Consider the following 27,582-nt stretch of genomic DNA (forward strand, 5'->3'; position numbering starts at 1 on the left):
ACGTTGCAGAATCCATTCGAAAATCCGATCTTGCCGGAATTGACAGGAATTTCATGATTCGATCATCCAGCACCCTTTAAATTCTTCTGTCCGAGGCGGGATTAGAACGCGCAACCTTCGGATTACTGCCGTGCGCCGCCTTTACCGTTTGAGCTAGCCAGGCTACCTGTCGGGTGCCTCACTTTTCACACATTATATAGCTCCGACATGAAACGAAACCCTTGCCGGCGCATTTGCATGAAATAAAAAATTCAAAGAATTAAAAGTAACAAAAACAGAAACGAAATAAAAGGGAGGAAAGAAAGGCATGAAAGAAGTAAAATTAAATTTCCCAGAACTTGGTTAAAAGCATAGACGATATTTATTTTGATTGACTGGAAATTCAAACCTTTTAAAAAAGCATTGAAATTTTTAAAGTTTCAGATTTATCGAGTTTGAGCTATTTCGAGAAGACTAAATTGAGGAAAAATGGTTGTTTCATCAAATTGTTGCGATACATTCCTGCATTCATGCTAGAGATTTGAAAACAAGTTACGGAAAGGAACACGCGGGAGTTTTTCATCATACTTAATAGCAAGATTATTGCGATAATTTTTGCGCCTTGCAATTAGCAGATTGGCAACAGGTGACACAACCAATAATCAGAATTTATTGCTACATCATAGCAACAATATAGCAATAATTTCCGCGCCTTCAAATGAGGGAGTAGGCAATACGCATGGCAAATATAATATAGCAACATTCCTACGATTTTATGTCCATCTATAGGTATCCTTGCTACTTGGGTAAAGCGGTGCATTTAGACGAGTTTCTCCTTCACCTATGGTCTACTTTTCGAAATAAGGACTCTCTATGACCTCATCAATGGTTTTTTTTATGAAACAGCGTAAGTCACTTCAAAATTTTTAACGAAACAGCCGATCTCTCACATTGAGGAGTAATTAAAAAAATTAGATTTTTGACAGTTTTGAATTAAAATTAGTGCTAGTATGAAAGTGCCGGGACCTCCATATGATGATTTGAGGATAACCTATAAGATGAAAATGAGTTTTATCATAATAAGAACCATTGTAAGGACAGAAAGCACCTGCGAAAATGATTCATTTTGATAGGTTCCTTTCTAACCCATGGTCCACATCTAGAAGTGAGGGCACTCCATTACCTTTGAAATTTCCTTTATTAATATAAAACAAGTCATTGCGGAATTCGTGACAAAGACCATACCTCACTTATCTAGGTGCAATTGTATTCCTTCTCAAAATTTAGGTTTTGAATCATTCTGTATAGAATGATTGAATAGGTGTATGATGAAATAAAAGTGAAATGATTTGAACTGATTGAAATGAAATGAAAATGAGTGTATCATGGTAAATGAAATAGGTGTATGATACACCTATTTAAGTGTTGACGGTCTTGATCCAAATTGTAATAATACGTGAATATCATGCAGAACGTATTTTCTTAATTTGAATACGAAATCGAAAACTGAAACTTGAGTGTTATAGTGAAGAAAATAAGTCGACAAAAGTTCAAAATGAAAACTATACTTTTAACGATCTAATACAGTTGCGAGCACTGAGGAAGAAAGTAATTTACCGTTTACAAGTAACTACCGAAATTATTGAGGTAATCGAAATTACAGGTATGAGGTAACTTGACAACTATGTTTTGATATCAGATGTTAGATACATGCCTTTGTTCTGTAACCTAAGTAATTCCAACTGTGTAATAAAAGGTTAATCCTCCATCGTATGTATTTTAATTAATTTCTTATTTATGAAAAACTCATTAGGTTATGGGCCCAGATAAATGAAAAAAAATGCCCAGAAATTTGGCATCGAAACCCCTCTACACTTAAATAAAATACGCACAATAAATTCTAATGCAGAAAGAAATAAAAACTCAAACATAACTGTAATAAGTTGGCTGAGTTCATTACTTTATCAGGTGTTTTTGACTTGTGTGTTCTCCTTACTTTTTAGTCTTCGGTCCTGATTTTTCTGTTACAACACAACTATGATCATTTCGGGCCTTTCCGGTCCATCTTCAGGTCGAACATGTAGCAATCGCGATCACGCGAACTTGTCGAGAAAAATAAAATGAAAATAAAAACGTTACTGCGCGCGCTGATAACGTAGTAACGTATTCATTTTTATTTTATTTTATATTTTTCTCAACAAGTTCGCGTGATCGCGATTGCTACATGTTCGGAAGATTTAATTTTAATGATGTCCCTTTACAATCTGCTGGTTGAGTAAAAATCGTAAAATTACTTTTATGAGGCTTCAAATGTGCCTCTCAGCGTAATTTCATGGTGCCAGAGGGTCACATTTGAAACCCCACCCCACGGCCGTATGGAATCAAATTTGTCTGTCAAAGTAAAACATGGCATACATATGTCTATACTCAAGGATAATGCACGAAGAGATTGTTAAATAACGGACTTAAACACTTTTGCAAGACTTTATAATGACCCTCCCATCCGCTTTCAGATTATTTTTTTCATCCCTCTTTCGGAGGCACAGGGGCCAGAGAAACAGGTTGCGTGACCAAATATCACCCAATTTGGTACTAAATGGTCAGAGCTGCTGGAAAAGAACAATTTCAGTCGTTAGTATCGACATATAATTTTTCCTATTCATGTTTGTGAAAATCGCTCAAAAGTCCATCTTTAAAGTCAAAAATTTCAATTTCCTCAGTTTTCCTCAGTCTGTCACCCCTGAAACCTGAAAATACCTATTTCGGACTATAACATTCCGCCTTAAACCGCTTGAGAACAGTTGGGAGAAAAAAGAAATCGGCCTCTAAATTTCGAAAAAAACGTTTACTTTTATATCACTTTTCAACCTCCTGTGTAAATCACTAAAAAAAGAAGTTTCGAAAATACTGTGGTTACTTGTGTAGAATGCACCCCTAAAAATGTGTTGCATATCGCCGAACTTCCCTGCTATGGTCGCACAGTTAGAGTAAACTGGTCGACGAGTAGCGCGCCGAAACATATCAAAATAACTGTTGAGAAATAGAGGTAACTTTGTGGTCTCTTCGTGGGAAATTGAGCCACTCGAAAAATGGCACATACATGTCTACTGGGGTAAAAAACAGTGTAGATTTCGAATATCACATTGGCTTTCCAAAAAAAAAAAAATTAAAATTGAGATTTTGGCCAGGTTTTTCGGTCAAATACCTACCACAGTGTGCGCCCCCCTGAGGGAGAGGCAAAAAGAACCCTAACTACAACAAAACGGCCAAATCGGCCCAAACATGCAATCCTACGATTTTCGCAGGGATGAAAGAGGGTCTTCCCAAACATTCAAAACTGGTCATACTTTTTGCATACCCCCAGGAAAACGGGGGGAGGGGGGTCAAAGTAAAAAACTTTAAAGCACCATAACTTCTCAACGGTTTGTCGTAGAAAGATGATCTTGGTGTCAAAATTTCCAAAGAAATAAGAGCTTTCAGAATTTATGTATGAAATTAATACAATTTTAAAGTTTGACCCACTTTTGGGGGGAATTATACAAGATCCCCCTTTTGCAAATTTTCGTTTTTCGAGATTTTCGGTAGTTCGGTTCGCACGCAGCAAAACAAAAACCATCCTAAATGAAATTAGAGGGTTTAAGGTTTAAAACAAGCCCGAGTTCATCTTGACGAAACGATTAGAAGCGGAGTTAAAATGAGTCTTCAAAGTTGACGCGGCGGGCGGGAACCGTGTATGTTTCCGAGTCTCAAGGTCACCTACGCCCCTCGGATTACCCGCAGGTCGCAAGTTTTTGTGTTTTTATGCTTTTGTAGATCATTTTTAATGAAAATAGAACAATCGGAATTTGTGAATTTTACACAATGGGTCTCCGACGAGGTACGCCACAAAACATAAAAAAATTTAGGCAAAGAAAGAAAGGAAGGAAGGAAGGAAGGAAGGAAGAAGGAAGGAAGGAAGGAAGGAAGGAAGGAAGAAAGAAAGAAAGAAGAAAGAAAGCAAGAAAGGAAGGGAAAAAGGAAGAAAAAAACAAATTTTTAGTAGAAAAAATTTAGATCAGGGTTTAAAAATGCTTTCTAATGCTCTTGCGATTTTGGGCAATTTTAAACTAATGATGTTATGAGCATTAAAACAGTATCATCGCTAAAGCTGACAACAGAAGCAAATTTTTAGCGTTCGTTGCGAACTCTTCATTTTTCGTCTTCAAAAATCACTTGAAAAGGGTCCAAATCTGAAAGGGCGTATATAGTGCGGACACTCCTTAAGGCAAAGTGTACCACGATCGATTTTTAATTTTTCTATTGCATTCATCTCATCTCAGGATGCTGATGAAAAAAGTCATCATCGCGCCAACATTCTACGATGCACCGTTTTCGCACAATGCGCCTGGAACAATTCAATTATTCTGCGAAGAGTCAGAAAGATTCCTCATTTCAGCACTCGAACGAAAGATCGGCTGTGTGTCAACAAGGAAATCAGGGGAACTCCAGCAGAGAGCGGCAGTTTTATCTCGGATTCTACGCGACCATCTTTTCTGCTCGACCATCCAAATCAGATTCGTGAAGAGCATAAGAACAGGAAAGTCGGAGAGAAACTGTGAACGTCAAACGGACGAGAGCAGAAGGGAGATAGCCCCAGAGTAGGTAGGAATAGATAAGAAGACAGACACGATACGTTTTTCCCTATTCACATTACACCTGTTGTCGAATGCCTTGTTCTTTTTCACTCTCTATCGCCGAATAATTGAAGCGTTCTGCGCGTATTGTGCAAAAACAGTGCATTGTAGAAAGTTGGCGCAAAGGATCACTTTTGATCAGCGTCTTGAGATGCCCAAGTAGCATTTTGCAACGAAAAAATTGCAATTTAAATGAAATAAAATTTCCAGATGATTTCAACTTTCTTGCAAGAAAATTGCAATTATTTTACAACATCTGACCCCCTCATTGTAAAAAAGTTGCAATTTTTTTTTTTTTGCAAAGAAATTTAAATATTGACGACCTTTAAATTTCAACCCCTAAATTTTCCAGGGAAATTATAATAATTCGAACCCATGCTTACCTAATGTCCTACGACGTTTAGCAGCATAAAATACGGACGCCCTTGAGTGGGCTTGAACCCGACCCGCGAATGTCATAGCGGAGCACTCTTCCACTGAGCTACAGGGAGCTGATGATGAGCTGGGTTGAAATCACGCCTGTTAAGGCTGTTATCGCATGCATTGCGTCAGTGCGTGGCTCAACATTCATCATAGATTTGATTAACGCCGTTTTTCTCAGGCTTCTTTCTTTTGCCTATTATTTATTTTTTTTCGTGTTATTTATTTTTTTTCATATTTTTTTTGTCTGATTTTTTTTTCGATATCACGTAATAGGTACTCACACTAAATTTACACCGGTGTAAATTACACCACATACTAACTTGAGAACTTAAAAATATTTTCAAAAAATATTTTTAAAATATTTTCAAAACTTTCTTAAGGAATATTTTTAACATGCATGTTTTACAGGCAATATTTTTGAATTATTTTAAAAATATTTTTTGTAAACATTTTCAAAATATTCCTTTAAAATGTTTTAAAAATATTTTGAAAATATCTCAATTACAATATTGCCATGAAAATATTTTGATAAAGGTGACAATATTTTCAAAATATGTTGGGCTATATGGGTTAGGTGAGACATTTAAGTCGAAAAAACTTTGAAACAACTAGAGAATTGGATGCCAGGCACATGGCGTGAATTTGTTACAACATGATTGCACCGAAATTGCAGTCTTTATAGTACCTTGAAAAAGAAGGTTAGGCAACAAGCATAATCTACATTTCTTGCAAACTTATTGCAATAAAATTGCAACTTTTTAAGCGCCTTCAAATGAACGTATAGGCAACAAGCAAAAATTGCAATCCACTCACAATCCATTGCAATGAAATTGCAATCCATGCTACTTGGGTGACTTGAATGCAGTTAAAAAATTAAAAATCGACCGTGGTGCACTTTCCCATACTTCAGGAGTGTGCGGGGTCCTTCTTGGGTGAGCTAAATGATAAAGAACTGACGTCTCTAAGTTTTGATATGGGCATGTTATATTTTCCACCTTAAGGGCCTGTTTGCCTCACTCCATCTCAAATATTACAAGACCAACTTACTTTGATTCGACAAACGGACGGGTCGTGGTATCTCCGAATAAAGCGTCCTCTGGTAACACAAGGTAGGAAAGTAATAAGCCTAAAATGATAGTGACCATGGCGATGAATGTTAATGGTCTCAAAAACAGAAAGTTCTTCTTCGTTGTTACAAAGAATGGTAAAATTGCACCTGAGTAGACAAAAACATAATGAATTCATTCATTGGGTAACTTTGCAAAGTTATTATTAAATTAAGTTTAACAATACAGTAAAACCACCTAATCATATTGAATATGAATTAGCCAAAAAATGAAATCATGAGAATAAAAGTTATGAAGGAAAAAAATGTGTCAAGTTTCACTAAGGGGCCGTTCAAGTATTACGTAAGACACTTGGGGGGGGGGGGGGGTCCGTTGTCTTACGGGGCCCTACGAAGGGGGGGGGGGGGGGTGTCAAGCCGAGTCTCACGTAAGCTTTCCGCTCCAAAAACGTATTGCTTGGTTTTTCGTGTGTTTTCATCGGTTCAACATGACTTGTAATATTAGTGTCGTATAAAATGCGCATTTGAACGCTCTAAATAGCTCCCCTCCTCTTACTATATCAGGAAAAAAGTCCCCGATTTTCTTGAAAAAACACCACTAAAAGCTCCCGAAAGTCCCCACTTTTGGGTTTTTATAGCTGGTAAACACCCTGACAATGAAATTTCAATTATTTGCGTTTTTGTATAGATTTTCATTAAAATACCTTTACAAAAGCCTTAAAGAGCGACGCCAAGAATGGCACAATTTGGGTCAGCGGGGATTTTTCTGAAACCGGGCCCAAACGATACCTTATGATACCCTAAAACTCTGGTTAAAATTTTAGCTTGAGTATACGCACGGTTTTTGAGAAATGAGGGGGCAAAGTTGCCAAATCGCCATCATTCTGGACAGCATTTCTACAGCAAAAAGACGGGAAAATGAACGAAAAAGGTACACCTTTGATGGGTTTCAGCTGTAAATGTTCTTATTGGGCCCCCAAGCATTTAACTGTGTTCAGTTTCAAAAACTTTGGTCGCACAGTGATCCAAAATGGGGAGAAATCGTCGACAAATCAGGATTCTTTGTCAAATATTTAAGAATGGAAATAAAATTTTCGGTCTGCTGCAGTTTTCATGGCTATAACAATGTTCTTATCGGTCCTCAATGCATGAAATTGTGTTCAGCTTCACAAATTTACATCGCACAGTGGTCAAAAATGGGGGAATTAGTGGACAAATTAAGATCCTCTGTGAAACTTTTTAAAATTGAAGTGAGTAGAGTTTAGTAGAGTTTAGTAGAGTTTAGATCCCGGAAAAATTCTTTAAATTCTTTTTTGGACTGTTTAAATCTTTTTTTAATTTTTTCTCTCCATTTTTCCTTCTTTTTTTTAAGTTCTGAAAGTTTGCATATTTTATTGAGATAATGCTACAAAGTCTATTTTATAGCAACGTTCTATAAACAATACGGTCTGACATGCAGTAATGATTAAAAAAATTAAATACATGAATTTTTCCGGGATCTAAACTCTACAGAGGACCAACAGTTTCATTTCAATTTTAAAAAGTTTCACAGAGGATCTTAATTTGTCCACTAATTCCCCCATTTTTGACCACTGTGCGATGTAAATTTGTGAAGCTGAACACAATTTCATGCATTGAGGACCGATAAGAACATTGTTATAGCCATGAAAACTGCAGCAGACCGAAAATTTTATTTCCATTCTTAAATATTTGACAAAGAATCCTGATTTGTCGACGATTTCTCCCCATTTTGGCTCACTGTGCGACCAAAGTTTTTGAAACTGAACACAGTTAAATGCTTGGGGGCCCAATAAGAACATTTACAGCCGAAACCCATCAAAGGTGTACCTTTTTCGTTCATTTTCCCGTCTTTTTGCTGTAGAAATGCTGTCCAGAATGATGGCGATTTGGCAACTTTGCCCCCTCATTTCTCAAAAACCGTGCGTATACTCAAGCTAAAATTTTAACCAGAGTTTTAGGGTATCATAAGGTATCGTTTGGGCCCGGTTTCAGAAAAATCCCCGCTGACCCAAATTGTGCAAAAAACGGTCGGTTTTGGCGTCGCTCTTTATTCCAGCTATTTTACCTGGCTTTCACCGGGTTTTTTTCTAAAAAATGGGGGGGGGGGGAGGGTCCCGGTCAATCTTACGTAAGATTTGACCTCGATTGAAAGAGGTTTCTTATGCTACGGGTGCCATATAGGGGGAAGGTGGGCCAAAAATTTGGCAAAAATGCCTTGCGTAATTGAATGTCCCCTAAGATACGTATCAAGATGCATTATTTCCAGACAAAATATTACTCTGGGAAATCTCGATTTCCACAGGGGAATAGTTGCATTTTGCACCTTTTACTATCAAGGAAGTATCTGAGACTTGCCATAAAGAGGCTATGATAACTCCCTAGTAGCAAAACAAATTATTGTTTTTCTAAAAAAAGTATAAAAAAACATATCTGTTATCTAAATGGTAGTTTCATATAAAAAACATATAACGCTTTTATAAAAAATCAAAGTTCAGACCTGACCATAATATATGAAAAATGATAAAATCTAGATGCCTAAGGTAATTTTTTTTATAGACAATTTTTTTTATATATATGTTTAACGCATGCATACGAAACTGTTAAAAGTGAACATTTTTATGTAACTATTATGTAAAACAGGTCATCATTATCGTGAGCTTTTCGTGAATTAGAAGATTTTTTAGTATGTTTGCGAAAAGCTCACGAAAACTATGACTTTTTTTTACATAATGGTTACATAATAATGTTCACTTTTAACACTTTCGTATGCATGCGTTATATAAAAAAAATTAACTTTCGCAATAATCTTTACCTATCTTTTCCTTCTATGGTTCTGCTACTTGGGCTGGCATGAAATTAAGATCTATTGAAAAGTGATTCACATTAGAGGGTGTGCCAGGGTATTTTATGGGTATGTATCCGAGGCTCCACAACCAAATGCTGAATCCATCCTTGTTTCTAGAACGTCTACTGCAATCGCTCCCCCCTCCCCCCCCCCCAAAAAAAAAAAAAAAAAAAATTAAGTGCTCATTTACCTAAGTAAATCATTTTTTCCTGAATATAAAGTGAAATTCAAGAACTTTCTATGGATATTTGAAAAATAGAAAACCAATATTGTATTTTTTTTTTCGTTGTACAACGGACGTATCTGACGCATATTTCAGAATCACCTCGAGTTTTTAGTGTTTAAGAGAACATCACTGGCATCTTCTTAAATGGAAAAGAACTGGAGGAATCCGTATACATTAAGAAGGTTAAGGGTGATGAATCGTTTCTTTGGATGAATCAGGGACATCAAAGATAGATCGTTTTAAATGAGAATAGTTCAGACGAATAGGGATACTTACATTTTGAGAGAAATTGAGATGCGTATGGGCTAATAGGGAAAATTTGAGGCATAAAAGGATAAAGAGGGGTATTTCATAGTAAATTGGGATGATCTGAGATAAAACGGGCCAAGCTCACTCTAAAAAGGCCTGAAGAGGATCAAATTCTGTGAATCAGGATAAATGGGAGCCAATTGGGGATAAAATCATACAGTTAGACTTTCCTTACCTACTACGCCACCAAGTCCACAGAAAAACCCAGCCAGAGGGACATAGCGTTTCCTTGTGTCTCCAAAATGTTGTGTGAAGCCAATACTAGCACTGACAACATGGTTGAAAGCCAGTAGCAAACCTGCAATAAGCATTGTTGCATAATTTACTTAATTCTTGCAATATTGAGAAATATAGAAGACATTTGGGTCACAGAAATTTACTACGATTTTGAAAACAGGTAAGTATTGTCCTTTAAAAACCCAAAATCATCATTTCTGAGCTGTTATTGAAATGTTTAGAAGGAACCTAAAAAGGAAGTGAGCGTGCGCCGCATAAAAAAAGTCCCTGCACCTCTAGTAAGATAGCTTTTGTACAGATCGAAACACTATGGTGTGCAAAAGTGGTATTGAAGTCAGCTTGAGGAATACTAAACGGAATTTAAGGAAGGCGATGAGCTTTACACTGATCTTTATAGAAGCACCTAGGATACAAAGAAAATTTCGAGTTAAGAAGAATTACGTCTTAAGCGTACTTTGAAGCAACTCTTGCTGCATTTTCGGAAAAGCTTTCGATAAAAGATGCCCATTAAAGGCTGAACGTATGTGGCTGGATGTGATTAAATGAGTACCTAATACATTTTTTTTGTGATTGCGGTGGTGGTTTTCTTGAAAACTGGGAACCCCACATCTATAGTGAATTCCTACGGATATTAGGAAATGTTGTGTACACCATGTCGAAAATGGTAAGTTCAGGTTGAAATCTGTAGTTGGAGGTGGTCAAATGAGTAGGTAATACTTTAAATTGTGATCGCATTGAAACCCGGCTACTCTCGCGCCAAGTGAATTCCTAAAACTCATGTCAAAGTTTCAAAAAAGCTTAAGACATGAACTGACTGTTAGAGTTTTGTTTCGTTTAGGCGTTCTGCTTCGACCCCGGAGTCGCGAAACGTCCGGGAATGAGCGTCAAAATCGGGTGTCGGGCGTGTTGCCGAATTTTTAAATCGCTACAGGTAACTCGTATTCCCTAAGACTCTCAGAAAAGTATAAGATATCAATTAATAGATGCGGAATCGAACGAAAAATAATTCTGATGTTTTTATTCAACTCCCACCAACTGCAAATACCATTTTAGGAGGTAACGAGATTTTCTTAATATAATTTTGAAACTTTAAAAAAGAATGGCCATAACGTGGCAACAATGGACTCAGATTATAATTTCTGTGGTATATAAGTCGTAAAGCGTAATCTTCTGCATTTTTTGGTGTAAATACAAGCTCTGTTACTGAATTTTTGCGAAAGTTATGAATGTTTGAAGGTTATACAACTTTAAAAAATTTCAACGCTGTTTTACTGGGGTTCCTGCAAAATCCCGACTAGGGATAAGTATGCCTCTCTCAACTAGTGCTATAGCCCACAAAGTTTCGTACATTCCGGGCGAGGAACATTTCTCGCCTGCATGAATAACCCTCTTTTGGCATGACTTTCAAAGTGAATGAATCGATCACTATGATGTACTGTACACCAGCCAATGCTAAAAATAAAATTCGGAGGACAGACATTGTCAGATGAAAATTACCTGTAGCACCATAAATGAAATATAATGCAACTACTTCTTTGAGAAAGAATGTGGTCCATAGTTTTTTTAATGCCTGGATCGGACCTCTCTTTTTGTGCGACAAATGCTCGTCTAAGTTTGCATCGAAGGTGCTTGTGCGGTGAGGAGGTCGAGCAAGGCCAATTATAATGACACCTATTGAGATAATCCCAGCTAAAACAATCAGAATTGACTTCCTGGTTTCAACATCAATGTACTTTATGTTGTGAAATTTAAAGTACACAAATAAATTACCGGGAAACATACTGAAAACAAATGATAAAACATAATAAATCAGTTTGGCTCGGGAAAGATTTCAGCAAAAAAAAAAACGTTTGTTCCACTTGGAAAGTGGTTAAATCGCAGTTACCTATAGTCATATTGGCGGTTGGGGGCGGTTTTCAAAAAGAACGTCGTTCCAACAGTTTTTCATTTATGACTCAAAAGTTATGGATCCAAAATAAAATAAAATAAAATAAAAAAATGCATGACATTAGTCGCATACTACAAGGGCTGTCCAAAAAGTACCGGGACTGGTTCCATAACTCAAAAATTAATATAGCTAGAGGCTTGATCTTGATTTTATTTGAAAGATCAGCTCAATATCTATCGATTGAGACCAAAATCAAAACTTTCGGTCAAGTATTTCAAAAATTACGACACTGTAAAAAAAAAAAAATACCTGGACCCTATCGTTTTTGGTGAGTATTTTCTCTTTGCCGAGAGCTTTCTCTAAATTAACGATCAGTGCACGGTGCACGAGAAATCTGCGCGCGTGTAAAGTAATGCTTATTATTATTATGTTTGTTGACTCAGGCGTGTAACATTTTGTGCCCGAAAAAACAACTGTCGACAGTGTGTATTATTGTGATGTTCTGAGGGATTTCAGAAAGCATATCGCGCGCAATAACGGCCACATCTAAAGGCCGTCATGCACGTGGATGTTTCACCAAGATAATGCCAGACCCCATACATCCAATTTTACCAGCGATTTCATGAATAAGAACGGAATAAAAACTATTCGTCACCCCCCGTATAGTTCTAATTGAGCACCGTGTAATTTTGGCTGTTTCCGGAACTTAAAACAGCGTTTTGCTGTCGGAAATTTGAAACAAGATCGGAAATCAAGACGGAAATGCAGAAATTGTTTATATTACCACAATACCTGCAAAGGAATTCAAGAAAACTATCTTAGACAAGTGGAAAGAGAGAATTGAAAAGTTCATCCAGTTTAATGGAAAATATTTTGAAAAAGAAAAGGAGGACCTAGGTACACCATTCAAGCGCAAGTGAAGACGATAAGGTTAAAAAGGTAAGAATAAACGGTCGATAAAAACGGGAGGGGGTCCAGATATTTTTTTTACAAACAGGTCGTAACCACAGTGGGTTTTAACTAAATCTTAATTAAGAAAATGAAAGTCCCCATGTCTGAAAGCGGAAAAGTACAGCGAAACACCTCAGGAAAACATCCCCGCTGAAAAGAAAATCATTCGTTGGGCCGTTTTTTTTTTTTGCCCCCCCAAGCCAAAATGGCGGCCGATATGCGCCGCCGCGGGGTGCAAATGTTACAACTCCCTCACAATGTCAAGTGACACATCGATTCCTATGAAATTTTGGTCGCAGAATCCGAATATGAGGTCAGAAATCCCTCACGACCAAAAGGGATCGCGCAAATTCAAGATGGCGGCCAAACATAGGCCCCGGAGTAAAAATTCTCAATTCCAGCTTTTGGTGACGAGTGAGATGTCTTTTTTTATGTTTTTTGGGTCATAGGATCCAAATTTGAGGTCAAAAATTCCCTTCTGGCCGACATGGATCCCTCAAATCCAAAATGGCTTCCATTTTGGGGCCGACATATTATTTCCGAAAGACGCGTATAGTCGAGTGAGGTGTCTTTTTACATGTTTTTTGGACCACATAATCAGAAACTGGGATCCAAACTGTGTCCCTGTCGGCCGGAAGGTAAGATTTGTCCCTTAGCACCTTGATTGTAACGTTTTTATCAACTATTTAAATAAAAACTCAGAATTTCACTGTTTTCACTGTTTCACTGTTCAAAGAAGATTATTTTTGTTTTGTTCCTATTTCTCTTGCGCTAGTTTTTTTGTGAAGCAGGGGACTATAGCCCCTGCTAGGCAAAAAGGTCAAACATTATTTGTAAGAATAGAGCATTCTTGGTGTGGTTGGCGCCGTTCTAACAGTGAAATTCTGAGTTTTTATTTAAATAGTTGATAAAAACGTCACTTGACATTGTGAGGGAGTTGTAACATTTGCACCCCGCGGCGGCGCATATCGGCCGCCATTTTGGCTTGGGGGGGCAAAAAAAAAACAAAAAAAACGGCCCAACGAATGATTTTCTTTTCAGCGGGGATGTTTTCCTGAGGTGTTTCGCTGTACTTTTCCGCTTTCAGACATGGGGACTTTCATTTTCTTAATTAGATTTAGTTAAAACCCACTGTGTAACTCTTGAAATACTTGACCGAAAGTTTTGATTTTGGTCTCAATCGATAGATACCTATTGAGTTGATCTTTCAAATGAGACCAAGATCAATTCTCTAGCCATCTTAATTTTTGAGTCATGGAACCAGTCCCGGCACTTTTTGGACAGCCTTTGTACTTTCGAATGACACAATAAAAAAGAAAAATGACTTGACTGATCTATATAGGGATCTAGAAGCAAATTGGGTACTCGCGCACCCCTTCTCCAAACAGGCCCGTCACAAGGGGGGGGGGGGATACTGGGTTCCTGGTTCCGGGGCCCGTGCCTCTGGTAAAAAACCACTACGAATTCACATGTAACCTTTGTCTCGTAAGGAAAAGTGAAAAATGTACCCTATAAATTTCGCAGAAGGTGAATACATTTTCAGAAACACGTTGGGCCCTGTAGAATTTTTCTTACTAATTTAAAGATTTCTATCTGTTTTCAAGATTTTTAGTATAGATTGATATTTTTAGTAACTGCGTTTCATTTTCTTCCGTCGTTGGATGCTAAGAGTTTCCAGTCTGGGTATTCTCGACTTCAATGGCTCAACTTCCTTGCCTTATACGTACGAAAGAGGAGTCCACGGGGGCTTGGACCCCCTAGAATTGAAAATAATCCTCTGCTCCCCCACCCTAAAAAAAAATTAAGATGTTTTGAATGCAACAATCCGAAAGTATTTTGTGCTAAAAGTAAAAAAAAAGGCGTGATTATTATTCTGCAGAAACTGATGAAAAATCTCCGTCATGGGAGCCTCAAGATGCGTCTAAGTATACAGATTTAACATTTTTAAAATATTCCGGGGGAGGCTCCTGGACCCCCGCTGTGTTGGGGGCCCGGGCCTTAAAACTGGTACCAGGGCCCGAGATGAGATGTGGCGGGCCTGTCTCCAAAAGACATTGAATCACGTAGACCGTGCGTGACGGCGCGTGACGTACGGTGCGCCCGGCTCGGTTTATTACAGGCGGAGCGAGACTAGTCTCTCGGAGCCCCATGATGGGCGGGCGGGGAAGGGAAGAGGTGTCCCAAGCAGTCGAAGAGACTGCAGAGAGGCAATGGAGAATTCATGCCTGCGCTCGGTTTTTCACGAATATCTCGTTTAGAGTCCATTTTCAGACAAAATTCCTAAAAAGAAAAGTATTAGAACATATAATTTAACACCCGAATAGCAATGTTTCATATTTCCGGACCAATTATTAACCGAGAAAAAAAGACTCACGATCCGACAAAAATTCTTTGGAGCCGCTACTGCGCATGCGCAAATGTGCGCAATTGGGACACTCGAACTCATTGATGCGGGTCGGTGCCAACACTCATCATTGGCGTGCGAATTTTTAAAAGTTTTCTCGCCTTCCGTAACACAGGATGCATGGTCTACGTGATTAAATGTCTTTGCCCTTCGCACGGCACAGAATCTCCCAGTCAGCCAATGAGAGACTAGTCCCGTCGCGCAGAGCATGATGGGAAAATATGAATCTCGCGCAGTCAAAAGAACAGTAAGTTTTCTCGTCATTTGAGGCCTTCACTTCAATAAGCTTGATTATTTCATCGAGGAAAATTGATATTTTGTTGAGAGTTTTAGACCACAAACTTCATCACGCTGTTAATACATTGCATCCATAAAAACTTTTTCCTCTCACGAGGAGAACTTATTCCCGTAGAAAAACGGGATTTCCCCACAAGACTACGTAGCGACTTGAATTCCCCCTACGTAATTAAGACTATAGTCTACGGCTATATTGTGCGAGCACCCACTTTGCTTCTAGATCCCTAGGCTGACCCATTTGAATTATTCAAAGCAGGAAAACAAAAGAAAGAAAGCAAACCCTCAGATTTTTAGGAGAAAAATTTTAGATCCAGTTTTCCAAAACTTTAGTTCTCATGCTCTGACGATTTTGGGCAATTTCAAACTAATGATGCTATGCGAGTCTTTGAAATAGATCATGCTTTAAAAATAGGTCATATTACGATCCTTTGAGATTGTTTCATCATTCAGAAATAAAAAACTAAATGCAGCTTGAACAGGCACATTTCTAGGGAGGAATGTGACGGATAAATTATCTCTCAATTTTCACACAATGCCTCGAATCGTATCCTCATTTTCATGAGAACAGGTGAAGATTTGAAACGCGCAATAATACGCGCTACTTAGATTCGGTCGGTTGTCGCCGGGAAAACCGGCACGCGCCTGACGTCACAAAACTTTAAGATGGCAACAGAAATCCGACTGGGACAATAATTGAAGAGAACAGAGATGGAAAATTTCATGAAGTTTATTCGAATGAAAGAACCCCGCACAGAGCATGGGCTCAGCGGCTCTCGATGAAAGTTGATGAAACTTTAATAGATTGTTATAAAGTTCATAATTAAGGGAAAGCCAAAAAATTAGCTCACTTTTACGAGTAGAAGCTGAGATATTCGCGATTGAACCCGGACTATTTTCTGTGCGGCGGAGGTAAATGGGCGCTCCGCGTCGCCGTCGCCTTACCTAGAGTACCTGTATAGGGAGAGTATAGCGACAGATCGGTTCATGGAGGGCTTAGGGCCCAAAAGTGCAGCCACCCTTCTGAGCAACTTCTAACACACAAAATTTCACTGCCAGCCTACAGCTTTCAATTCTAACCAAGATGGCTAAGAATGTATATAAATGAGCGTTCTTTCGCAAAAATAAGTAAATTTATGCAAAAAGTAAACCAAATACATGCTTTCTAAACGACGGTTCGTAACAATTGTATTTGTAAATCGCTCTGGACATTCGAAATTCATAGGTTGGCTGCCCTTTTGGGCCCTAATTTTATTCGCGGAGGCATCGGTGAAGGCCTGATGGACTTTCGGAGTTTCAGATCTGTCGCTACTCTCCCTATACAGGTACTCTAGCCTTACCTTGCTCGAGCACTTCGGCCAGGAAACCCCCTCTCCCCACCAGGTAGCTACGATGTCGCATTGTTTACACTCACAAGGGGAACTTACGGACCTGCTGCCTCCGATTGGGCTAATTTTTTTTTACAGACTCTATGGACCAATTCTAGAGGTTAAGTTGAGCCGTTTTCCCGAATGCGCAATAGGAAGGGCGTAAAAAATTCCCAAAAGTTGCGTTTTCGGCGTGTGATTTGGTCGTGCGGCGCTTGGCAACACTGAAGCAGCCTCTTGTACCGCTTTATCGGCCTGAAGGTCTCAGCGAAGTCCGGAGCCCTACTGCACACGTACTGGTTCCATGATAGTGATGTCCCGGGTTCGATCCTCGACTTTTTATTTTCCGCATGACCACGTAACATTTTATTTTTATTTCTTCATCCGCATTTATAAATCAAGCAGTTCCGATCACTATCCCCCCCCCCCTCATTTTACGTACATTTCCCCCCGATATTTATTCACATTGGCCACATATAATCGTATGAAACTTCATTGATATAAATTAATGAATTAAAAAGCAAAAGAAAACATAAGAGTTCCTACATTTTCTCCCAATGTTTTCCTGGAAAAATATGTAATGTGTAAATAAATCGAAGAGCAACCCCAAACCCATGTGCACGCAAGGGTCACCAAGAAACACATTATTTTATAGCCCTTTGCTTTTTAATTCATTAATTTATATCAATGAAGTTTCATACGATTATATGTGGCCAATGTGAATAAATATCGGGGGAAAATGTACGTAAAATGAGGGGGGGGGGGGATAGTGATCGGAACTGCTTGATTTATAAATGCGGATGAAGAAATAAAAATAAAATGTTACGTGGTCATGCGGAAAATAAAAAGTCGAGGATCGAACCCGGGACATCACTATCATGGAACCAGTACGTGTGCAGTAGGGCTCCGGACTTCGCTGAAACCTTCAGGCCGATAAAGCGGTACAAGAGGCTGCTTCAGTGTTGCCAAGCGCCGCACGACCAAATCACACGCCGAAAACGCAACTTTTGGGAATTTTTTACGCCCTTCCTATTGCGCATTCGGGAAAACGGCTCAACTTAACCTCTAGAATTGGTCCATAGAGTCTGTAAAAAAAAATTCAGCCCAATCGGAGGCAGCAGGTCCGTAAGTTCCCCTTGTGAGTGTAAACAATGCGACATCGTAGCTACCTGGTGGGGAGAGGGGGTTTCCTGGCCGAAGTGCTATAAGGCGACGGCGACGCGGAGCGCCCATTTACCTCCGCCGCACAGAAAATAGTCCGGGTTCAATCGCGAATATCTCAGCTTCTACTCGTAAAAGTGAGCTAATTTTTTGGCTTTCCCTTAATTATGAACTTTATAACAATCTATTAAAGTTTCATCAACTTTCATCGAGAGCCGCTGAGCCCATGCTCTGTGCGGGGTTCTTTCACGAAATATCATGAAATATATTGAAACTTCTGGGGATACATTCAGGTGGCTAAGAAACGTCTAGAAACAGTGATTCTAAATTTTTACCCCAAGCCCAAAGTTGCTAAAAGAAATTTCATCGAATGAAATTTCGTGAAATTTCATCGAATGAAATTTCGTGAAATTTCACAAGAAATTTCATGAATTTTCTTTTTTCCCCATGAAATTTCTTTCGACTGAAAAAATGTCAAAAATGCTTGTTTTTTCAAACAGAATGTGTTTTTATTTTTAAAGGGGATAATAATCGTCAATTAGACCAATTGGAGCTACTTATTTATCAAATATTTCCTATTTAAAAAAAGAAATATGTTGGCGAAGGAAACTGTTAATTTCTGAAAAATCATTTAAATTGTTTCAAGGATAGTTTAAGATCCCTCCCTCCCTTTTGTACCAAAAAAGAAGGATAGACTATTACTTAAGGGGTACTGGGATTCTTTATAGTTAAGAAATTTGTTTTGTTCCAAATATGAAAGCTAACGTCTATTACTTTATCCGTAAAATTTATTTTGGTGTTCAACCGGTACGGCTGTGTGTTCAACCAAAATTTGAGAAAAAAAATTCAAAATTATGTTTTTGCTGTTTTACTCAACTTTCTGGGCATTTCTAAAGTTCCCTTTCACAGTTTACCACGTGTGTATATAGGGACTTAAGGAGATTCATAAGTTTCTAGGGTTTAATCCTGCATTCTTATTGTTGTATGTTTCTTGAAATTTCCTCATGAAATTTCTTTTTATAATCCTTCACTAAATTTCTTAACTCAGCCCAAGCCAACATTCGCGCGTTGCAAACGTTCCGTTTAGTTCAGAAGTTAGGTTGGGGTTTTCCTCTCTAAACTCCCCTTTTTACCCCCTCTTTGTGTCTGGCACCTTCAGTAGAGAAGCATAACACCGCAGCGTCAACAGAAAGACCATCTGTGACGCTTTCAGACCTTCAAAGGTTCAATCAATAATTCTAAAAAAAATTGATAAATTTCAACTTTTGTAAAATTTATTCGAGCCTTATGAAATTTCACTTTCCAGCGGAAAGAATTTTTTCCCCGTGAAATTTCTTAAATTTCACGAAATTTCTTTTTTCCCCATGAAATTTCTTGAAATTTCCTCATGAAGTTTCTTCTTATAATCTTTCACGAAATTTCTTAACTCTGCTTATAGGGCCCAACTGAATCTCCGGTGCGGAGTGCTTTGCGCACTCATGCGACACATCTCAGTACCTATGCTCTGAATCTCACTCCCCTATTCATTCTCACTCCGGATTTTCCGTCGGACGGAATCAACGATTTTTAACAGTGTATATGGTCGATTCAAATAAAAAAAAATCAAAATCAAATCAAATCAAATTATCGAAAAGTATATTGAGAAAAAATTGAAGAAAAATATTTATAGAAAAGAAATTTTCAGGATAGATTCACTGGCGCTTATGATGATTTTCGAAAAAAGTTACTTTTTTAATTGCCCCTCGTGCTCACGCGTATTTCTAATCGCCAGATACTGAACATTCTGTTGCCGGCTACAGATGGCTGTCTTGGCAGCGGATGGTTATTGCCGTTATCCTACCACCACTACCTATCTAGTGACAGCCACAAATGGCCAGCTATTGAATGTCCTATCGCAGGCTATTCATAGCTACCGCCGGCTGTGGAACGCTCCATCGTCGGTCATTCGTGGCTATCACCGGCTGTAAAACGTTCTATCGCCGGCTATTCGTGGCTATCGCCGGCTGTAGAACGTTCTATCGCCGGCCATTCGTAGCTATAGCCGGCGACTGAACGTTCTATCGCCGGCCATTCGTGGCTATAGCCGGCGATTGAACGTTCTATCGCCGGCCATTCGTGGCTATAGCCGGCGATTGAGCGTTCCATCGGCGGCCATTCGTGGTGAAAGAGCTTTTTATCGCCGGCCATTCGTGGCGATAGAGCTTTTTATCGCCGGCCATAAGGGCGATAAGAAAATCCTATCGCCAGCTGTAAAAGCTACCTATAGAAAATCCTACAGCCGGCCACAAGATTTCTCTATCGCCTTTATGGCTATTTTTACCAGGGTGAGCTCTTAATTCTTCTCAAGTAGCATTTTTCAACGGAAAAATCGGGATGTATTCCAATTTTATCGGCGATAAAATCGCTAGGATCATTAAAATCTGATGAGCTATTATACTCGATCTTATCGGCCGGATAAAATCGCGATTTTATCGCCGGACGATTTATCGCGATATTCCAAAATAAAAATCGCGATAAGTGGCGATTTAATCTCGATTTTACTGGCGAAAATTTATCGCGATTTTATCGAACCAAAAATTGCGATGTGTAGCAATTTCATCGCCATCTATCGCAATTTTTTATGCGATAATATCTCGATATATATTGCCATCGAAATAATCGCGATAACCAACCGATAAAATCGCTATTTATCGCGATCACTGCTACTTGGGTTACACGATCGACTTCTCAGACTTACTATCTGTGGACCTAATAAATTAGACTTTTTCTCATTAGACGTAATTTATTAGACGTCGTTGTAGACCAGCTTTTAGTAAACCAAACGACCTAAAAGCATTATTTTTGGCCTTTATGCTTGATTTTTACATCGTTCTTTGTAATTTTTGTTTTAAGCATTCAGTCCATTCATTTTTTTCGATAAATACACGAATGATTTTATTCCTGAAAGTAAGAAGAAAAAATCATGCATTTCATGCAGCATTCTAAATATACAAGGAACATACCTTAGTTGAAAAATTGCAGAGAATAGGCCTGCACACTTGGCAATCATGTATGGTTCTGAATTCAACACTAAGTAATTGACATGACCAGTCCACAAAATTGCAGCCATGCAACCGGCCATAATGGAACTAAGATATGTAACCCATGTCAATGGTATGAACAGAGACAGAATAAATACCCTGTTAAATGGAAATTGATTTAAAAGTTAGTGACATTACAAAGTTACCCAAATAGCATTTTTCAATGTAAAAGTTGCAACAGATTGAAACAATGTTGGTATTAGTTGCAACAAAATTGCAACTTTCGGTCAACTTTTGGTCGATAATTGCCGATTTCCGGCGATCTGATCGGAAGACAAAGGTGCACCTGCTGAGATTCCAAAATTGCTGCACCAAAGTTGTTTAAAATCTAAAGATAGGCAACCAGCAATACTTTGAAGTTGAAACATGTTTCAACTTAATTGCAACTAGTTCCGACAATGATAGCTCCTTCGGGGGAAAGAGTAAGCAATCTGCACATCAATCTATTAGTTGCAAGAATCAAACGATTTTGTTGCAAGTTGTTGCAACCTCTGCTACTTGGGTATAAACTAGGTTACCTGTCCCTTGACCTTAAAAGCTTAGCATATAACACAATCTATGAACATACATATTTTACCCACATTTGACCTTCACACATTCTGACCAACAGAAAATTGAACCAATACGGAATTCGACCTACACAGTATGTATTTAAATTTTTGTATAAGGGGCCTACAAAGTGTTGAATTCTGATAGGAATTTCAACAGAAAAATGAACCAATGGACCACTAGACAAGGTACGAACCTCAGCATTCTGATACATGTTTCTCAACCAAAATTTCACGTAGAACACGATACGCACAACGAAAATTACCCAAATCAACTCCCGACGAAGATATTTAATGATTCTTGATGCGTGAATTCAAACCACCCGCTCATGAAAACTCAATGCTCTACGTGATTCACATCGCGCGCTAAATGTTTATCATGACAGTCTCTGCGATGTAAAAATCTTCAACTTCAATCTTGACACTTTGGCTCAGCTATAGCAGATTACCAATAGTTTGAACAACTTATGGTGGAAAATGAACATTGCTCGATTGAGAAGCTTGCTGAAACCGTTGTAGTGCGCGATTTGACTCACGTAGAGCTTTGAGTTTCTTGTGAGCGGGCAGTTCAAATTCCTCGTACCCAATGTGAAATAAAAACGTTAATATCTTCGCTAGAAGTTGATTTCGGTAATTTTCGTAGTTTGAATCGTGTTCTACGTGAAATTCTGGTTAAGAAACATATATCAGATTGCTTAAATTCGTACCTTGTCTAATGGTCCATTGTTGGCGGAGACCATCTTTCTTTTATCACTATTTCCAATATGGGAGGTTAACAAAAATAGCAAAATCTTAATTTGAATCTTAATATCTTCATATTTAGGTACATCAGTTTAATCGTCGTAATACTTAATATATAAATCCGGAAATGAAATCTATGTTCGTAAATAAATTCTTCTCGGTTGCTCCGATTTCCACGGGGATTTTTGCTTCCGTCTCAAGGTTTATGACTGATATTAGCGCGGAATCGCAGTGTACCCAGAGTTGCTAAAAGAAATTTCTTTTTTCCCAATGAAATTTCTTTCGACCGACAAAATGTCAAAAATGCTTATTTTTTCTAACAGAATTTGTTTTTATTTTCAAAGAGAATAATATTCGTCAATTAGACCAGTTGGAGCGCGGTCTTCTCTCAGCTCTTCTCTTCTGGTCTTCTCTTACTACTCTTTCTCTTCTGGCAGTTCTGGCTCATCATGGGGAGGGGGACCGGGGACCCTAACCTCAAATTTCAAACTGTTAATTTCTGAAAAAATCAGAGACAAATGAAAAAATCATTTAAATTGTTTCAAAGATAGTTCAAGATCCCTCTCTTTTGTACCAAAAAAGAACGATATACTATTAGGGGGTACTAGGATTCTTTATAGTCAAGAAATTTGTTTTGCTCCAAATATGAAAGCTAACGTCTTACTTTATCCGTAAAATTTATTTTGGTGTTCAACCGGTACGGCTGTGTGTTCAACCAAAATTTAAGATAAAAAATTCAAAATTATGTTTTTGCTGTTTCACTCAACTTTCTGGGCATTTCTAAAGTTCCTGTTCACAGTTTACCACGTGCCTATAAATGAACTTAAGGAGATTCATAAGTTTCAAGGGTTTAATCCTGAATTCTGCGTATTAAATGAAATTTCTTTTTATAATCTTTCATGAAATTTCTTAACTCTGAGTGTACCTCTGCGGTTTTTCGCGCCGCTGCGTGGTCCGTGAGGATCGTTTATTGGCGACCACCACCCAATAGAGCTATTCTATCGGTTGTCGGTAAGCTACCGAAACACTGGGTCTTCGGTACTTTAATACAAAGGTACTTTAGGGATTAAATTCTGACGAATGATTAAAATGTGGCTAAAACCGTACTCATGCAGCCCTTTTAAAACTCACAATCCATTGGTACCCCAAAATAAATTAAAATTCAATTTTTCTACTTTTAGGACGGTCTGGCGAGCATATGGTCACCGATATCGACTGCTGGACCGATAAATGTCGTTTCGTGACTATTTTTCCAATGAAATGAGACCGGTTTCATCAGTAAATCTTTCCTGTTAAAATTTCGATTTTTTTTTTTAAATTTTTTTGAAAGGTGACCATAACGTCACTTGCTTCAGACACCAGGCCAAGCCATTTTCATTTCAGGGATTAAATTCAAAAGGATGACTGAAACCAAGTTCACACAGCGTTTCAATTACTCACGCGAGCTTTAGTGCCTCATTAGATATAAATTACAATGCAATTTTCCAACTTTAGGGCGGTCCGGCAAGCCTTTTAGTAACCGATATCGACTGCCGCGACCGCCTGTGATATCGATTCGTGGCAATGTTTCTAATACAATGAGACTAGTTTCATCTGTAGATCTCCCCAGTTAAAATTTCGGAAATTTTTCAAATTTTAAATTGGTCTGGCGACCATTCGGTCACCGATTTCGACTGCCAGACCGATTCATCTGCATTATGGGCATAAAATCTACATGATGATGAAAATTTCATGCATAGCTCTCTCCAGTTAAATTTTGACAATTTCTTTTTAAATTTGAGGTTACATGGCCGTTAAGCGTCACCGATATGATCTGTCAGACCGACAGATTTTTGGACATCAACAAAAAAGACATCGAAAAAAAAATGGTGCCATTTTTAGATATTTTCGGTTTAAATTTTTCGGGTGAGCTCTCGATCTAATGGCGACCAACGAAGTTGGAAAGTGCAGCATTCGACATCCAAAGGAAGAAAGCAGAAAGGGGTCAATTGTACGCTGCTGGCAGCAGCAGCAGCAGTTACGCAGTGCCTGTTTTCTCACCGACAGTAATGTGAGTTGAAATAATGATTCTAATCATATCGTTTTCTAGAAAAGGTTTTACCGTAAACTTATTCTTTTGAAAGATCCGATTAAAATTGCTCTCGCACAAAATCATAATTTTATGGAAGCATTTGGAGTGGGAAGTACAAACGTCATTACTAACCCTGCTAAAAAATTCTTATGGGAATGACATGTGGATTGCATTTTGCAAAAAGGAACCACTAGCATTGCAATGATGCTGAGATTGTGCAACTTCATCTTTTGCAATAAAATTGCGGAAATCGTGAAAAACTATGAAATTTAGATGGTAATTTTTGTCTTAAATTTACAGTTTTTAGCGAAAATAGAAACTATAAATGGATAATCGGGTTTTTCCTCCAAGACAAAAGAAGTTGCACAATCTTAGCAACATTGCAATGCTAGTGGTTCCTTTTTGCATAATGCAATCCATGTGATCACATGCGCTCTCACGAGAATGCGGAGAATGGCATGTGATCACATGCGCTCCCAGGGGAATGGCATGTGATCACATGTGCTCCTAGGGGAATGACACGACATCACATGTGCACCCCTGGGGAATTGTCAGGGGAGCCCGTGAGCTCCCCTGGGAGCTAACATGTGACCCATGCGCTCCCCTGGGAGCCAACATGTGACCCTTGTGCTCCCATGAGAGTGTATATGTGACCCGTATGTGCTCTCGTGGGACCTCCCACGGTGTCTCGTGGATCATCATAGAACTTCAGGGAAAATGCCACGGGCCTATATGTGACTGCAGTCCACCATAGTGGAGCATCCCAGAACTATATTCATTGGAACTGCATACAAGACCTTACAGCATCCTACAAAGACGTCACCAAACTTGGGAACAGGTGGGTGAGTTCAAATAAGCGTCTAATTTGGTTTCCCGAGCTGTTTTAATCGTCATAATCTGAGAAACATGGGCAGATCAAATTTTTTTCTCATTTTCCACACTATTGTTGACTATTACATGCTATTTCCCACTTTATTTGGACTGAAATAAAAATTTAGGAGAACTTTGAATGTGCAAATTGCCTACATTTGTCCCAAATTTGCGTGTCCCCCGTGCCTGGTTCTTGACTTTAAATCGATGTTGCAGCATAACTAGAGTGATTATTTAAGAAAACTTTATCGGAGATGATAGGTAATGCTTTTGAATTTGAGAAAAAAAATATGTCAATTTATTTTTTGCTCCATCAATAACTTTTTCACGCGCTAGAATCATTGTCCCGAGCAACAGTCAGCAACAGTCAGGAGAGACATGGCAACGATGTAATAAGCTCTAAATGATTGCCGTAACGTTGAGGTTTTTCCAAAAACGACTTTTTTTGTTTTGATTGACTAGTTCACACGTCGTAGATGGCAAAAATTCTGAAATTCACAAATTTTTGAGCAAGATTAACGCCATTAATGATGCCAAACAGAATGCTATACATGATAACTAACAGGGCGTCAAGCATACACACACACACTAATATCAGCTCGTAAAATACTTTCGAAGTGTGCGTTAGGGAAAATTTTCTCTTATTCCGATCCTCTAGGACGTGCTACTAAATATTCCGTGAAAAAAAACACCTAAATTGTCTTTACTGTTAGAGATAAGCTTAAAAAACAGCTTATTCCATCCTGTCCCGTTCCATCCTGTCCCATATGTTTCCATCCAAGGTGGATAAAGAATGGTGGTCGCATTTGGATTTTGGCTGCCATCTTGAAGCGTTGTGACGTCAGGAGGGTACGGGTTTTGCCGTGCAATCCGAGGTTGAGTTGGGTTGAGTCGGCCCCCCCGGCCTCGGCCAGCCCATGTACCCGATACCGTGTGACGTCCAGAGGGTACGAAATGCGACCACCATTCTTTATCCGCCTTGGTTTCCATCCTGTCCCATGTCCCAGTTAAGTGGGACAGAGTGGAAAACTGTTACAACTGAGACTTGCTTGTTTAAGCCCTGTAGGCGCTCTTTTCTACCGATTTAAGTGAAATTTGGTACCCGGGGGTATTTTTCAATGGGGAACTCAAATTTTTAGTCGAATTTTGAAAATTCGAAAATCCAAGATGGCGGACATGACCTAAAATGCTATCGCAGCGCCTAATCAACTGGGACTTGTTTGTTTAAGCCCTGTAGGCGCTCTTTTCGACCGATTTAAGTGAAACTTGGTACACGGAGGTATTTTTCAATGAGAAACTCGAATTTTTAGTCGAATTTTGAAAATTCGAAAATCCAAGATGGCGGACATGGTCTAAAATGCTATCTCAGCGCCTAATCAATCGATTTACGCTAAACTTGGTACCCGGGGGTATTTTTGAATGGGAAACTCGAATTTTTAGTCGAATTTTCAAAATTCGAAAATCCAAGATGGCGGACGTGGCCTAAAATGCTATCTCAGCACCTAATCAGTCGATTAAAGTGAAACTTGGTACCCGGGGGTACTTTTCAATGGGGAACTTGAATTTTTAGTCAAATTTTTAAAATTCGAAAATCCAAGATGGCGGACATGACCTAAAATGCTATCTCAGAGCCTAATCAATCGATTTACGCGGAACTTGGTACCCGCGGGTATTTTTGAATGGGGAACTCGAATTTTAGTCAAATTTCCGAAGTTCAAAAATCTAAGATGGTGGCCGTGGCTTAAAACACTATCTCGGTGACTAATTAATTGATTTTAATGGAACTGGACCGGAAAACCTTGGTATAAGGAAAAGAAAGGAAATTATAATAGGGGTGCAATAGGGTTTCTTATGTATCATAGGATACGAAATCGAAAAATTCCTGTGTTTTTTCCATCTTGCACAGATTCTCCCGGAAAATTGACTCTTCTGGAAAAGCTAGATTTTTAAGGAAAATTCCGACTTCTCCGGAAAAATTCCGAACTTTCCCAGGATAAATCGCATTGATACAGGTAAATGGAGGTGTTCTTTAGAATCAGCGCCAAAAATCTACTCCGAAACCATTGGCAAATCTTCGGAAAATCAAAACTCAAAAAAAAAAAAAAAAAAAAAAAAAAAAGTTGACCGGTGTAATTGTTATGTTAATGTAAGTCCTCAAACTTTTCCTGGCCTTATCACCACTTTAGCGGGTACACGCCCACTCGAAGTTTTAAAATTCGGTGTTTATAATCCATTTTGTATTGCAATATTCCAAGAAATAAAAGCTTCTTCTTGTGTGAAACGAAAACAGTGCGCATTTTGATAAACAGACGGAACTGTCTAAAAGACAAGCAGAATAAGCTCCAGATATCTTTCATGACGGATGAATTTTTTCTTAATTTTTTTGGTTCTGCAAGATATGAAAGGGTTACATGTTTTTAATTATGTT

The 27,582-nt window shown here is 38.6% G+C and overlaps 2 protein-coding genes across 11 annotated transcripts in view; one reads left to right on the forward strand and one right to left on the reverse strand.

Annotated features, from left to right (window-relative positions):
• chinmo (Chronologically inappropriate morphogenesis) overlaps positions 1–27,582 on the forward strand; it is a 132,058-nt gene that overhangs the window by 87,131 nt on the left and 17,345 nt on the right. The window lies entirely within an intron of this gene.
• LOC109032902 (UNC93-like protein MFSD11) overlaps positions 1–27,582 on the reverse strand; it is a 57,737-nt gene that overhangs the window by 9,691 nt on the left and 20,464 nt on the right. For all 9 annotated transcript variants that reach the window (XM_019045247.2, XM_019045248.2, XM_019045244.2 and 6 more), the window contains exons 4-7: positions 20,847–21,023; positions 11,277–11,560; positions 9,718–9,840; positions 6,123–6,291 (exon numbers count right to left, since the gene is read on the reverse strand). In XM_019045247.2, coding sequence (XP_018900792.2) covers positions 6,123–6,291; positions 9,718–9,840; positions 11,277–11,560; positions 20,847–21,023 — 753 coding nt within the window. The remainder of the gene's footprint in view (positions 1–6,122; positions 6,292–9,717; positions 9,841–11,276; positions 11,561–20,846; positions 21,024–27,582) is intronic.

This window comes from Bemisia tabaci, chromosome 1, assembly GCF_918797505.1.
Source record: "Bemisia tabaci chromosome 1, PGI_BMITA_v3".
Classification (NCBI taxonomy): Eukaryota; Metazoa; Arthropoda; class Insecta; order Hemiptera; family Aleyrodidae; genus Bemisia; species Bemisia tabaci.